The following is a 14540-nucleotide window of genomic DNA, read 5'->3' as shown; positions in this document are numbered from 1 at the left end:
AGTATAACTTTCATTCCATGCTGGTTTCATGAAAACACTCAGAGGAAGATTGTTAAAGACCGCAGGAAACCCCCTCTGGGGAAGACTTTTCAAGAAAACAAAAAAGGCTTTCATTATTCCTGATATTTGATCCTTTCTTCCAAAGGTCAAGTTGCTCCAAATTCAAGCTGCGTTTGTTTATTATTGTGTCCCAGTTTTGGCTTTTTGAATACTCCACTCTGTGCCAGTTGTTTCTTATTTGTACCTCAACTTTGAATACAAGATGAGTGCCAAAAAGAAGAGCAATGCAGTATTTCAATGTAAAAATGTGTTGTGGTCATATGGATCACTTCTCTGATAAGAGTTGACATTAGAGTTTATATATTCAAACTCCAGAATCTGTGATACCAGAGGTGCAAATATAATGTGTTTCCGTGACACTGCTTCATTGAGGGGGGGGGGGGGGGGAGGAGGAACCTTACAAACTGGTGGCAACTATAAACACTCATTCATTGTGGTCGTTGGCTTTTAATTGAATGGATTGACAAGTCAGAATGAGTTAGAATCAAACGACAACATTTAATAAGTCCGGATCAGTTTCTGTTTATTGACAGACTCCAAATGCATTATATGAGAGACACTGCTTATTTTAGTTTTCAAATAGCACTGCTGCCAAGGAAAAAGTCAAAGCAATTAAGTTGAGCATTTCTCATCTGATTACTTCTGTCCAACATTAACTTTTCAACTGTTTGTTTGTATGTTCTTCCATTTTATATGGAATATTTCCTGTTGTGCTATGTTTATTGAGAGCTAAGCAGTGTATTATCAGTGTTTGGTTGCCACAGAGAATCTTAGTTGCTGTTTGATATTTTTGCCTTTTTCCCTTTTCTTAACATATGCTTTAAAAAGCTTCCATATGATATCAGCATACCACTTGGGTTTACTTAGTATCAGATTGAAATAAAAACCCGTAGTTTGGCACGTCACCAACTAATGAACTATTCCTGTGCCCAACTCCTTCTGTTGGCACGTTTGTAATGATTTTTTAATGTATTTTTGGTCAAAGTTGTTAATGTTTTATTTAAGCTATTCAACAAGAAGTTGCCGTTGTGGGTATTAAACACTTTAAAAGGCTTTTCCCTCTCTTCCTCCTGCCATCTGACGATGAAAACAAGGAGATAAGAGCTAAATAAATAAAAAATATGTCTGACCTACTTCTGGTTGTCCTTCCACAAAGATGCTAGTCCCCAAACACACAACCATGCAGCGACTGCATAAGCCAGTTAGAAAGAAGACAGAGCTCTGTGTGAAAGCAGCAGCTGCTGCTGGATGCTCACTCATTAAGCTGTGTGTGTGTGTGTCTGTGTGTGTGTGTGTGTGTGTCTGTGTGTGTGTGTGTGTGTGTGTGTGTGTGTGTGTGTGTGTGTGTGTGTGTTCGTGTGTGTGTGTGTGTGTGTGTGTCTTATCACACAGGGATGTTTGTCAATGTGTGTGGTCACCTTGCAGCTGTACTTGGCATTGCATGTAGAATCCAACAAGAATGTAACTGACATAAATTGATTGATCGTCTGAAGCAGAGCCAGGAGCAGATCCTCCAACAAGTCACTTGTTCCTCTCTGCACCTGCGCCTGCAGGTGTCTAGCGGAGCGTCTGAAAGAGCCATGGGAACACAACCAGTGACAGCTGCGAGGCTGTGATATGGCAACTGCACAACAGGAAACTGAAGTGTGTCTCACGTTAGCAATGTTGCTCGTGAACAAATCACCCAATCAACTGTCAGATCAAATCATTACCGATAGCCAAAACGCATGCCAATAGCCAGCATGCCTTTTGAACACGTGTAACACGTTCAACACGTGCGTTGTAAAGTTGTAAGGATTAACCTTCGTTCTGTGACAAATAAGTTACACAGACTGCCTGCGATATTTATAACAGATCGTCGCTACAGCAGTGAGATAGCGAGCTCGTTGTGTAGCGAGCTATGTGGCTAGCAGACTGCTTCACTAATGTGAAAGCCAAGATGGCTCTGTCTTCATATAGCAACAAGATCCATATATTACCTTTCCTGTGATATTTTTTATCAGCAGCAATGGCTACAGAAGATATAGTTTTATGTCAGTATGTGTACTGATTGTCTATAGTGGTTGAAATAGCAAATTTTCTAAAAACTGAGAAGCCGATGAAATCCTTTAAAGGTTAATAAGTGTGTAATATTTGGAGATTTTGAGAAGAAACAGCAACATCAACAACTGGTTACATTTCAGATTGCAGCGCTCTTACTCTCTCCCTCCCTCTCCTGACTTTGCCAGTGAACTACAGTGGTTTGCGCAACCAAACCTGGATACCTTGGCCACCTTCTGCCTTGTTGGTTTATTTGAGGACGCGAGCAGTCACCCTAAATATGAAACGCACTGTCAGGCGGGCTGTATTGTCCACACCAGGCTCATTTAGAAATATGGTGGTGCAGGATGGCAACTAACTGGCAGCAAGACCCTTGATCTATGTATATTCTCATATACATATATGTATATATATATATATATATATATATATATATATATATATATATATATATATATACATTTATATACATATATATATACCCATAGAACAACCGTTCTATGGGTAGGAAGACCAAATTAATTTTATTGTATTGCAAGTATACACTTTTATGAATGTGTTTTACGGGCAGTTAATGAAGCTTTCAACAATGTAAAAATCGTAAATCAGGCCAGATATTACACACTGGACCTTGAGTGAATATGGGTGAATCCACTCCCAATACATTAGTTGCCACCTGCATTGTCATCAACCTGAAGTGTAGCCTCCATATAAATCATTCACATCCCTTCATCCCGCTAAAATGAAGGTTGTTACACAAGTCACCCATAAAATTTAACCTATTTTCTGCCATTTTCATAATGGCAAACTAACTGGGAAAATGAAAAAAAGTCATATTAGACGTAAAAGGGAGCGTGAGGTAAGAGTTTACAGCGGCTTTTTATGGGGTCTAACACATTTACACAAGCTGGGAAAGAGAGCGCAGGTGTCCGTGCAGCTGCACCAATTTCTGCTGGAGCTCGTCCATTACTGTGTTATTAAGCCCAAAAGTGTGAATTGGGGAAAAAAGCCAGGTGTCTCTCTCTCTCTATATTTATCTTCCAATCTGCCGCGTGTTCTGAATGGACTCGTTACGCTGGCGTCTGGGTGGAATTTTAAAGCGCACGGTGAAAGGAAATAAGTGACCAGCGGGATAGGAAGAGGTCCGTGCGTGAGGAACAGTGTGTGACCGGAGCAAGTCCATTAAGTAAAATCATGGCTCTCAGGTTCATAAGACCGTTAGTGAGTTTCAGATACACTGTGAAGTACAGATGGATGATTTTTTTTTTTTTCCCCTGAAAAACACAGAGAAGTAAAAGACAAAGTAGTTGTGTCTTAACTAAGTCATTTGATGACATTAACATTTCTTTTTTTTAATAAGGATGTCTGTGATGTGTGTGTGTGCGTGCGTGTGTGTGTGTGTGTGTGTGTGTGTGTGTGTGTGTGTGTGTGTGTGTGTGTGTGTGTGTGTGTGTGTGTGTGTGAGTGCACGTGTGTGGAGGGGGGAGGGGGTGATTACTCTTATCTTACTGTTGTCATCGTCAGATAACAGGAGGATGCGAGGAAAAACGTTTTTTAAAAGTGTTTAATACCCACAATGGCAACTTCTTGCCACTGTGGCAAATCACAGATTCTGTGTGGCAACATCGCATGCCATGTATACAGCAGGACACATTCTATATAAAATGTGAGAGCATAGTGGATATTGGTCAGCAGTCTGCTACACTGTAAAAACTGAATACCAGCACCTGCTCTGTCAATAAATGGACAAAACCTCCCCAAAAAAAACTGCATCTCCATAAAACAACCAAACTTTTAAATCCAGAAAGATGAAATATCCGCCCCGCTGCTCTTTGATTCGTTGTTTCTCACTCGCTGGCACTGCTTGAGGATACGGCCTGGTCTGGATGGAGGCCACTGATTTGCTGGAGCCCCTCCTGGAGGGAACTCTCTGCTACAAGATGACGCAGGGCCGGCCGTCGCTAGGCGTGCGAGTGTGCAGTGGAGCGCGGGAGCGTGTGAGGGCACAAGGCACCTCGCTATCGTCCACCACACTAAACCCCGGAGCTGCCTCACGCTTGGGCACACACGCGGTCCCGGCGCAGCCTGGTACGGCATTCCAGCCTCTGATTTATCATCCCATTACCTGTTTGTTCTGCTGTATTTGCAGACCATTCACTGCGGCGATCTACCAGGAAAGGAGTCAGCGGCAAAAGCGTGAATGATGCCCCCCACCCCCACCCGGATGTTTCCTGATCCTCTCTTGGATGAGCGGACGGTGGGAGGGTGAACAACCGTCACCAGTCAGCTTCTCCAAACTGCTCTCTCACCACAAACTGTCGTTATTTTTAAGTCATGCTGAGCCACTTTCGAGCATACAAGCATACGTCTCAAAAAATAAAATATTGTGAAAGAGTTGAATATTTTTGGTCAGTCGTTTCAGAAAGTGAAATTATATATAGCTTCATTACACATAGAGGGAAATATTTCAAGCTTTTATTTCTTGTCATTTTGACGGCTTCCGGATAATGAAAACCCTGAAAAGGAAACCCAACCCAAGTATTGAGGGCATAGAAATGAACAAACTTTTCAGAAGCCTGACATTTGTGGTGAAAACAGAAATGTTTGATTGGGCTTATGTGATATTCCAATTTTATGAGACTCTGAATTTCAGGTTTTCATTATCTATAAGCCGCAATCATCAAAATTATACGAAATAGAAATTTCCCTCTGTTGAAATTTCACTCTGTCTAACGAAACTATATAAATCAGCAGTTTCACTTTCTGAAATGACAGAAAATTTAGAACTTTTTCATGATTTTCAAATTTTTTGAGATCTACCTGTAGTTTTGGTTGACAGTGCTGTGATGTACTTGGTTGCATCATCATGCTTTGTATTAAGAGTGGGATTTAAAGGTTGATACTATTCTTGTTCCTGAATTGAAATATATTCATTTTGCTTCTATCATATCTTAATATACAATCAAGCTTTGTCTACAGTTGTCTTTGTTGCTTTGTGTTCTTTGCCGTTTTTTCCTCACTTTTACTGCCCACTGAGAGAAAAATGCTACCTTCTGCATTTGGGTCAGAGGTAATGTGGCTGTAAGACATTTCAAAAGTGACATTTCAGTTCAAAACATTTTAAACTCTTTTTTTTTTTTTTTTTTTTTTTTTCTTCAAAGAACTTCTCTTTATTCATTGCCAGGCTGAATCACATTCTATTATTTGGACGCATTGATAAAAGAGCCCTTTCTGTGATCAATTAAAAGGAAAAACCCATTGGTGTTATTAGAAAAAGACTGAGAATATTTGAGCTATTGGGGCCAGAAATCATTTTCCTGAAGTGTTCTTAAGCATTAACCACTGCCATCCTTCACTGTCTCATCCTAGCAGAACCTAATTCAGTTTTAATGACATCACATTTGAACCACTGTGAGTGATGGTTTGACAAAGTCTTGCGAAGCTGGTGTCACTATTAGCCCCATGTTCAATGCTGCCCTCGTAGGAACAATATTGCCGTCCCAGTAAGTCAGCCAGTTAACTCAATGTCAAGTCAATGTCAATCCTTTTATATGTGAGAGGACCAATAGACACTCTGTTCTGTACCTATGCAAAGCGTTAGTGGGAACAACACAAAGACCACTGTCCATTGATGTGCATTGCATCCAAGGAGCAATGATGTAATAAATGGTCTGTATTTCTACTCTGGTCTGTGTTTATTTCCCAAAGGAATCAATAATATCAATATTTTTGTTTCAGTAAATTCTGCATGTGGACAATGTAGTGCAGGGGATGCAGGGCTGCCACGTGTTGAGTCTTGTGTAGACACAAGCCAAACCCTTGTGTTATCAGTCAATATGTCAATGCCAGAGAGCTAAACATGGGAGAAACATGGGAGATCAGTTACAAATCAAACAAAAACACTAAAACCCTGAGCAATCCAGGTTTACTTTTTAAATAGTTATTAATAGTGCTTGGACTTGAGATTGGAGAACACTTCACCATCAACACCATTAAGTAGAGTTAAAGTAAGGGGAAATGGAGTGGGTGAGTACTGGGGAATACAGTTAACAGTGAAGGATCAAGGTGATAAGTACTTCATAATGACCAATAAAGACAGTATGCTTTTAATTTGCTTATGAATTAATATAGTAATAAATTAATAGTAAATGTTTCCTAATCAGAAAGTGCTACCTAATAACAGTAATAACACAATTTAAAAAATAGCTGTAGGTCTACTGCATGGGGACTGATATTTCTAATAAATGCTGCACGTGGATGCTGACGTGATGATACAATTATACCACAGTCAACAACAAAACAACGGACACTTGTAGCACTCCACGCCGCAGGATTCAACATCTCCACGCTCCACACTCCTCCGCCTCTCGCTGTGTCTTTTTACGAGCTGCCGGGAAGAATTTCTATTTGCTCACCATCAGCGCCGTTTGTTTTTCCACCTCCCCCTGTTCCTGCACGGTTCGCCTGCGCTCTGCTTCCTCAGCTGTCTTTCTCTGTCGGCCAGCCAAACATCAGCTGTGTTTTCTTCACATCAACTCTCCTTCTCGGAAAAGTGGCATTGTGGACATTTTCTTTCCACCTGAAGCCTCACACAAACAATGTTTTTTATTTGGGAGTTTTCTTGTGTTGGGAAGGGGGTGGGGGGGGGGGGGGGGGGGGTTGGTTAGTGTGTCTTTTTTTTATATGTTTGCAGCAGGTGGCCTGGACTCAGAGGGTCAGTGTTACTCCTCAGCTCGTTAAATATCTTGTTTATGTGAGGGAGATTTCACCTCGTCCGACACCTTTTACTCAAAGCAGGCTAGTCTGTTTCCGGCCACTTGCGTCCTCGCAGTGCAACTCTTCCACCAAAAACACAGCCTCAAGAGGGCGCTGCTTTTGCGCCCCTCCATGACACGATCCTCGCATTTGTTGGGTTTTGAGGAGGCTTGGCCATGTGGGCGGAATCATTTCCGTCCATTCAAAATCCGGATTGGTCTGATCAGTGATTTTTTTTTTTACTGGTGGAGTCTCAGGAAGTCGCAAGCCAAATTTATTCCACAGCGCTCAAACTGATTTGACAAAAATAAAAACCCTAGCCCACTTTCTATCATGTCTTGTAAATAAATTATTGAAATCATTGAATTGAGTTGTCTGTCCTGCAAAATAAATGCCTCATGTTCTCTCTCTCTCTCTCTCTCTCTGTACATATATGTCATACAGTCTGAGTCAGTTGCATACTTCAAAAGAAGTTGAATTCAATGAAGAGCTGAAGTAAAGTTCCAGATAACCATTTATTGAAAGCAAAATATCAGATACACCCCTCAACCTCTCATGTGACTACCAGGAATCCTCTCATCCTTGCACTCGAAATTATAAACTGGCGTCACAATCTGTTTCTCTTATTCACGTGAAGAAGCTTGCTGTCTCGTGTTTTTCAGGTCTGAGCTTTTTTCCCCCCCAACGTGTTTTGAAGTGGGGAGCAAAGCTTTAAGGCAGCCCAGTCACGTGCCTGATGTGCGTCACCGTTTACGGTGTAAGTCTGTCTCCATGGCTCTTTGTTCTGAGCTGCACAGCTCCGGGCTACAATTTCCACATTGGCTGATGCTGAAAGGAGATTTTAATTTTGGGGGTCACGTTTTGACATTTGGGTTTTTATAACAAGAGAATGAAAAAAGGCACTTTTGCCTCTCTCATGTTGACAAGATCACTGCTCAGAGTTGCTGTTCATGCTCAGTCTGACGTTGAGCCAGGGTGAGATCCTGAGGCCGAGTTGAAGAGCCCCCTCCTTGAGACACTTATTACTTTTTTTTGCCACACAAATTGATCAACCTCAGATTATCTGAAGTCCACGTGCAAGACAGAGAACAGTGTTTGCACTGTGTTTTACAACGTCCCACAACATCATATCTAGAAGGAGGCAAAAGGATAAAACAAACCTGACTGGGGGTCTGGTCAGTAGTCTGGAAGGGGGACAAGTGCACCATCACTGTCCTTTTTGACGTCACAAAGGACTGTTTTCTGGAGCTGCTTACTTTAGCAAAGAATCTTCAGAAAAATGAAGCAAGCTCAATCCATTTTCATGTTTACTTTTCTGTAGAATTTCACATGCAATAAGGTTGCAGGTTTGATTCCCTGAGCCGGGACTTTCCTGTGTGCATGTTGTCACTGTGTCGCTTCTCTCTGGGTACATCAGCTTCATCTCACAGTCCAGAAAAATGTGCATCAGGCTAACAGGCAACTCTAACTTGGCTCTAAGTGTGAATTGGGGTGTGAACGGCCCTGTGACAAACTTGCCAGTTTATTTTTAAGTTTTCTAACCCAGATTGTAACCTACTTTCCCCCTAAAACAGCTGGGATTGGGCAGTCCAGTGCAGGAGAAGCATTGATAGAAAATGAATGGATGGATCCTTTAATATAATAATAATAATAATAATAATTATTATTATTATTATTATTATTATTATTATTATTATTATTATTATCATTATTAATAATAATAATAATAATAATAATAATAATAATAATAATAATAATAATAATAGTTGTGTGTGTGTGTGTGTGTGTGTGTTGTTAGGAATCAGGAGGTTTTCATGGGTATTGAATGGCTGTTGGGAGGGGGGACGTGGAGGTCCAGCGGTAAATGCACCTGCCCACTCTACCCCAGCGTATTTGAACAATATTACTGTCATATTAACGTTTTTTTGTTTGTTTGTTCAAGGAGAGGCGTTACTTGGTTTGACAACAGCTTTCTCCACTTGACAGATAGTTAGCTGCAGTGAGGAGCACAGCAGTTTTGCATTTGACAGCAATGACAGGAAGAAAAAAAAATCTCTCGAAAGCAACGCCGAATAAACAAAGGAGAAACTGCTTACCGCTCGTAGACACAGAGGTTTTTTTTTTTGCACGCGGAGCGTTCTTGAGTATCTCGTGCCATTGAAATACGGGAAATCTGTACTTCGGCGCCCCCCTTTGGTATTGTGCGTAAACATGAGTGCAACTGTAGCCCAAGTTATAAATCCAATAACTTATGAATGCAAAACTCTTATCTATCCATCTATCTATCTATCTATCTATCTATCTATCTATCTATCTATCTATCTATCTATCTATCTACATATGGAAGCAAACCAGATTGTTTGTCTCTAATTTCTCCCTCCCGTTTTGTACCTTGGTTTGATTCTGCCTTTGTGCTGTTGTTGAACAACATCGCCACTTTTCCGAGCACAAAACAAACGAAACAATTCCCGCTTTCGGGGCGCTCGTGTTTACCGAATGTGCGGGGCGGTCAGCGCGGCTCTCAAGCGCAAAAACACGAGTTTTTAACAGCGGAAGAAGCGTCGATCATTAACTTTAACGGTGTGTGTAGCATTATTGTTTTTGTCCCTCAGTATGCTGCTTGCTCTCCATTCTGCCCCGCCGTCTCGTAGTTTATTTATTTCGGCCGCGCTCTCAGTCAATGTTTTCCCACGGCTGCCCTGTGTTTTTTTTCCTTTTTTTTTTTTTTTTTTTTCTATTAGAAGTGACAGACTGACGCGCCAGTGAGCGCTCGGTCCGCTAGAAACCCACTAGGCTGTGACGTGTACGGGAGGAGGGGCGCTCGGCGCATAAATAGGCGCCTCCAGCACGCAGACGGGCAGAAAAAAAAAAGAGTCAAGTCGCGTCAGAGACCGAGCCGCAGCCGAACCGCAGCCGAACCACAGCCTCCCTGCTTCCGACGCATCTCTATCGCGAAGCCATGATCAAGAAAATGATGCCGTCCGAGAGTGATTTCGCCATCCCGGCCAAGAACTGCTACCGGATGGTGATTTTGGGATCCACCAAAGTTGGGAAGACGGCCATCGTGTCCCGCTTCCTGAACGGGAGGTTCGAAGAGCAGTACACGCCGACCATCGAGGACTTTCACAGGAAACTGTACAGGATCAAGGGGGATGTTTACCAGCTGGACATACTGGACACGTCGGGCAACCATCCGTTCCCCGCCATGAGGAGACTATCCATACTGACAGGTAGGCGCGCGCAAGATGCAGTTCCCCCTGTGTGTGTTGTAAGGGAGTGTGAGTGCGGGTGGTTTGCAAGAAGTGGGCGCACCGCGCGCGCTCGGTGCACACTGGCTGCAGGGCGCACCTGAATGCATGAGTTGGGAATGATGCTATGTGAATTATTTTCAGTTTATTTTTTTCTTTTTCTTTTCTTTTTCTTTTTCTTTTTCTTTTTTTACTGCATGCATGAAGAAGAAGCATCGCAATTAACGCGTGTTTCCCCTCCTCTCTGTCCCCCCCCCCCCCAAAGGTGATGTCTTCATCCTGGTCTTCAGCCTGGACAACCGGGACTCCTTCCAGGAGGTCCAGCGGCTCAAGCGGCAGATCTTCGAGACCAAGTCGTGTCTGAAGAACAAGATCAAGGAGAACATCGACGTGCCCCTGGTCATCTGCGGCAACAAGGGCGACCGCGAGTTCCACCGCGAGGTGCAGCAGGAGGACATCGAGCAGCTGATGGCCGGCGACGACCAGTGCGCCTACTTCGAGATCTCGGCCAAGCGCAACGAGAACGTGGACAAGATGTTCCAGACGCTCTTCACGCTGGCCAAGCTGCCGCACGAGATGAGCCCCGACCTGCACCGAAAGGTGTCCGTGCAGTACTGCGACATGCTGCACCGGAAGTCGGTGAAAAGCAAGAAGATGAAGGACATCGGCGAGGCGTACGGCGTGGTCACGCCGTGCGCGCGGAGGCCCAGCGTGCACAGCGACCTCATGTACATCAAGGAGAAGGCGATCGGCGGCGGCGGCCAGGGCAAGGACAAGGAGAGATGCGTGATCAGCTAGGCGGAGGTCGGTCAGCGACTCGGCTTGGTTTAGATCTCACCATTGATCGGAGACAGTCTGGCGCTTCGGATTGAGCGGAGAGGAGCTCCCAACCTGCGGAGACGCCGCCGCCCCCGTGCGTCGCCGGCGTGCGCCCTGACGCAGCGCCCGATCCAGGGACACTGACTGGAATGCGCAAACCGCCAAAAAAAAACAAACAAACAAACAAAAGAAAAAACAAAAAACACAACATCACCCACAAGACGTGAGAATGTTTGCGTGTGCTTGTCAATCAAAGCCCATGTGTGTGACGTGGCTTCATACTTTACCGGGACTCGAGAGCGTCGGCGCTTAAAGAAATATATAAATATTTTTTTTGTTGACGTCATCATGCCTTGTTACAGATGGCAGAGCAGCAGAACGACGTCGACTGTTGGCTCAGGACGAGAAGTTCTGGGGGAATGTAACCGCTGTTTACATCTTGTAAGATAGTTTTATAACGGTGATGTACAACTTGAATGTTTTGGTTGAAATCCAAATCTTTTTTTTATTGTGACTGTGTATTTATTGTTGATTGTCAATTTTGCAAAAAACAAAAAGAAAAAAGAAAAGAAAATCTAAATATGTAATAAAAACATATAAACGAATTCTGTGGAATTGATTGTCTTTTCTCTCAACATCTCAAGACATTATTTTCATCTCTTTAGATTCAAACCAAACACTTTGTATTATTATTTGTATTAATGCAGTAAAAAAACCACATTTTTTTATGGACCAATCCCTCCATCCTGATCTTCTTTGGGAAACTAGTGATCCAGGATTTTAGCTTGCAGATGCATCAGCTGCAACTGCAAAAAAAAAAAGTCACATTATAAAATGTGAACAGACATGTGGTCCAAAGTACGGAGAAATTCCTTTAAATTGAGTAGCGACAACAATAAAACAATCAGTAGTCTGAAAACCATGATTGGCCTCCGCAGAAATGGCAGCTAAAGTTAATGATCTCACCTCTCCAAAATCTCATTAGCTCCCATAAGCACTCAGCTTCCTACACAGAGGAGGCAGTGGGTTTGACTATTTGTGTGAAATCAAAAAAATAAAACCTCTTGCCATAAAACATTGCTATTAGTTTGATACTCACAGAGAAACACAGTGTTTCTGAATACCTTTTGTCCCCCTTTTCAAATAACATTTCTAAACATATATATTTATTTTTTTAAATAGAACATTCGTGAGAAGAGAAACACTGTTGTTCTCCTTTCACTGAATCATGGAATTTAGCCAACACGTAACGGATTTCATTAAAATAAAATGTGTGTGCGTGCATGTGTGTGTGTGTGTGTGTGTGTGTGTGTGTGTGCATGTGCGCGTGCGTGCATGTGTGAGAGCTTCATTTAGGTTTTGACTTCTGTAGTCCATTTTCACATTGACTGACTCATATGGAAATATTGATGTTATTTAGAAGTAGTAATTAAATAAACTATATGGATTAAATAGATTAATTTGGTGTGCGTGCATGTATTCATCAAAGAACAAATGTTCAGGGAGCTGTTCCCTGTACTATTTCTTCCTCCACCTCTGAATGAATGCTTCAATTTGCCAAAATGTGTCCGTGCTGCACGCCCACACACGGCTCCACTGAGGAGAGAAGCAAAAACCTTTGAATTTGACAAGACAACCCACATGACGAGATGCTCTTGCATTGTGAGGAGGACCATTCCAATTTTGAAGCTGCTAGACTCTGTGAACTGTTTACAATTTGGCAAAGTCTTTGTTCCCACTGAAATTTGAAATGGAATCATTTTTGATTTTAGAAAACTTGGAGATGTACATAGAATCACACCCAACCCACTTCACAAGTATGTATGGCAAATGTATGTATGTATTTAAAAAAAAAAAAAAAAAAAGCAAAGGTTTTCCAGGCTGTGTTACTGCTTAGTGTCATTGATTTCCATCCTCTCTCACTTTCTTCTAGTTTCAGTCGTAGTCTCGCTGCAGTTCTCGCACAATAATGACCCTTTGTGCTCTCTGCTTCTGGTACATTGTGTCAGGAGGTTGCGGCTTCAGCCAAGAGGTTGTAATCATGTCCCTCACTATCAAGAGCAGCGCTCTCATCAAATAGCTACAATCTCCGTCCATCAGATCTCTGGGCAATATACCAGACACGGTTGAGTCATGCAGATCAGTAGCTGGAATTTTCTTGGCGTCCTTTTGTATACATTTCCAATAATGTCAATGTCTAGAGTGCAGTCACGCAACGCCCCACAGTTCAATTTAATCAGACGTTCTACTGTATTTTGAGGTGTAGCCGAGGTGCTGAAATGTCGCTACTTCTGTCGCTACTGACAATATGTTGGACCATTGACTTCTATCCACATCGGAACGCTTCCTCCCACTTATCTGTTATCATGACATTTGCTTCAAGTTCATTTTTCTCTGACCATCCAAACATTTGCACATTTGTCATTGCTAACAATGGCGCAGAATGGCATCCATATTCGGTGTAATCACTGTTACTTGCAGTGGGTCTTTTGTGCTGCAAGTGTTGGCTCAGTGTTTGGGCATGCAGTGGTAAAACATGTATTTCAACGTGGGACTTTAACACTTCAAATCATCACTAAAGGGGAATCCATTCCATTCCATATCAAAATCAAGTCTGATCTGTGAACATCTCTGAAACCAAGCTTGGTCACTGAATTGAACCTGCAAGAAGGTTGCAGGTTCAATTCCCGGGCTTGGGGCCTTTTCTGTGTAGAGTTTGCCTGTCCACCCTGTGACAGTGTGGCATCTCTCCGGGTACTCTGACTTCCTCCCACTGTCCAAACCGTCCAAGTGGTGTGAAGGTTGTTTGTTTTTTTCTATATTGGCCTGCGATAAACCAGAAAGTTGTCCAGGGTGTCACCCTGCCTTCGCCTGATAGTCTCCAGCAACTCCCACGAGCATCAGTGCAGGAGGAGCAGGTATATAAAAAAATATTAAACACTCAGTCGAACGACACACATTACACACTGCAAACTGTGTAACGTGAATGTGCAAAGTCAATTTCTGCTGGAAATATCTGCAACTTGCAGCTGTGAGATGACCGCATGCACAACTTGTTCCATGACCCTTTTAATATCTTCCTTGCCCTCGTTAAATTTCCCTTGAGACGGTCCAGAAAATCCAAGTACAGTCCCCCTCCCTCGCTGCCCCGAGCCCTCCGGCCCTCTTCATTTCCTCTCTCCGTGACGTACAGACTCAAACGGCGCACAGACTCGCACTCGGGACCGTTGCGTATCATCTGGTGTTGGAGAAGATGTGCGTGCCGTCGGGGACATCCAGCAGAGCAGCGCACCGTAACGCCGCAGCGGCGCTCGTAATCGCCAGCCGTAATCAGTTATCAATATGCATCAGTGCCACTTTGAGTCAAGGGGCAACATCTGTTTTTCTTTTCTCTCTCTCTCTCTCTCTCACTCTCTCTCACTCTCTCTCTCACCAGGAAGGGGATGATCTGTGAGGATCAGCGGAGGAACGGTTCACATCAGCCTCGGCGGTGGCGTGTTTATTGCATTACGATGTCTTGTGCACAGCAAATCACTGTGAAACGCACGCTAATCGTCGGACATCGCAGCCACTGTCAACATTTTGCAAGGCTGTCAGAGCGCCAGAGGAAGGCCAGTG

The 14540-nt window shown here is 43.1% G+C and overlaps 2 protein-coding genes across 5 annotated transcripts in view; both read left to right on the top strand.

The window, feature by feature from the left end:
• pemt (phosphatidylethanolamine N-methyltransferase) overlaps positions 1 to 5078 on the top strand; it is a 38206-nt gene extending 33128 nt beyond the window's left edge. For all 4 annotated transcript variants that reach the window (XM_076033860.1, XM_076033859.1, XM_076033861.1 and 1 more), the window contains one exon: positions 4250 to 5078. Coding sequence is in view for 3 of the 4 variants with exons in the window: in XM_076033859.1 (XP_075889974.1) it covers positions 4250 to 4304 (55 nt within the window). In the remaining variant the exon portion in view is untranslated. The remainder of the gene's footprint in view (positions 1 to 4249) is intronic.
• Positions 5079 to 9734: 4656 nt separating this feature from the next.
• Positions 9735 to 11527, top strand: rasd1 (RAS, dexamethasone-induced 1). Its single transcript, XM_076033830.1, has 2 exons — positions 9735 to 10085; positions 10369 to 11527. The coding sequence occupies exons 1-2, from the start codon at positions 9815 to 9817 to the stop codon at positions 10899 to 10901; spliced, it is 804 nt and encodes a 267-aa protein (XP_075889945.1). The 5' UTR covers positions 9735 to 9814; the 3' UTR covers positions 10902 to 11527.
• The last annotated feature ends 3013 nt before the right edge of the window (positions 11528 to 14540 follow it).

This window comes from Nelusetta ayraudi, unplaced genomic scaffold, assembly GCF_046127955.1.
Source record: "Nelusetta ayraudi isolate G7.1 ecotype Tasmania unplaced genomic scaffold, CSIRO-AGI_Nayr_v1 ptg000042l, whole genome shotgun sequence".
Classification (NCBI taxonomy): domain Eukaryota; kingdom Metazoa; phylum Chordata; class Actinopteri; order Tetraodontiformes; family Monacanthidae; genus Nelusetta; species Nelusetta ayraudi.
The sequence above is the reverse complement of the archived record's forward strand: the minus strand, read 5'-3'. Positions and strand labels throughout refer to the sequence as shown.

Bases quoted from the DNA above. Each gene is read 5' to 3' on its own strand.
- rasd1 (XM_076033830.1), top strand. From the start codon at position 9,815: ATGATCAAGAAAATGATGCCGTCCGAGAGTGATTTCGCCATCCCGGCC. The intron at 10,086-10,368 runs GTAGGCGCGCGC...CCCCCCCCAAAG, and splicing joins GAGACTATCCATACTGACAG to GTGATGTCTTCATCCTGGTC.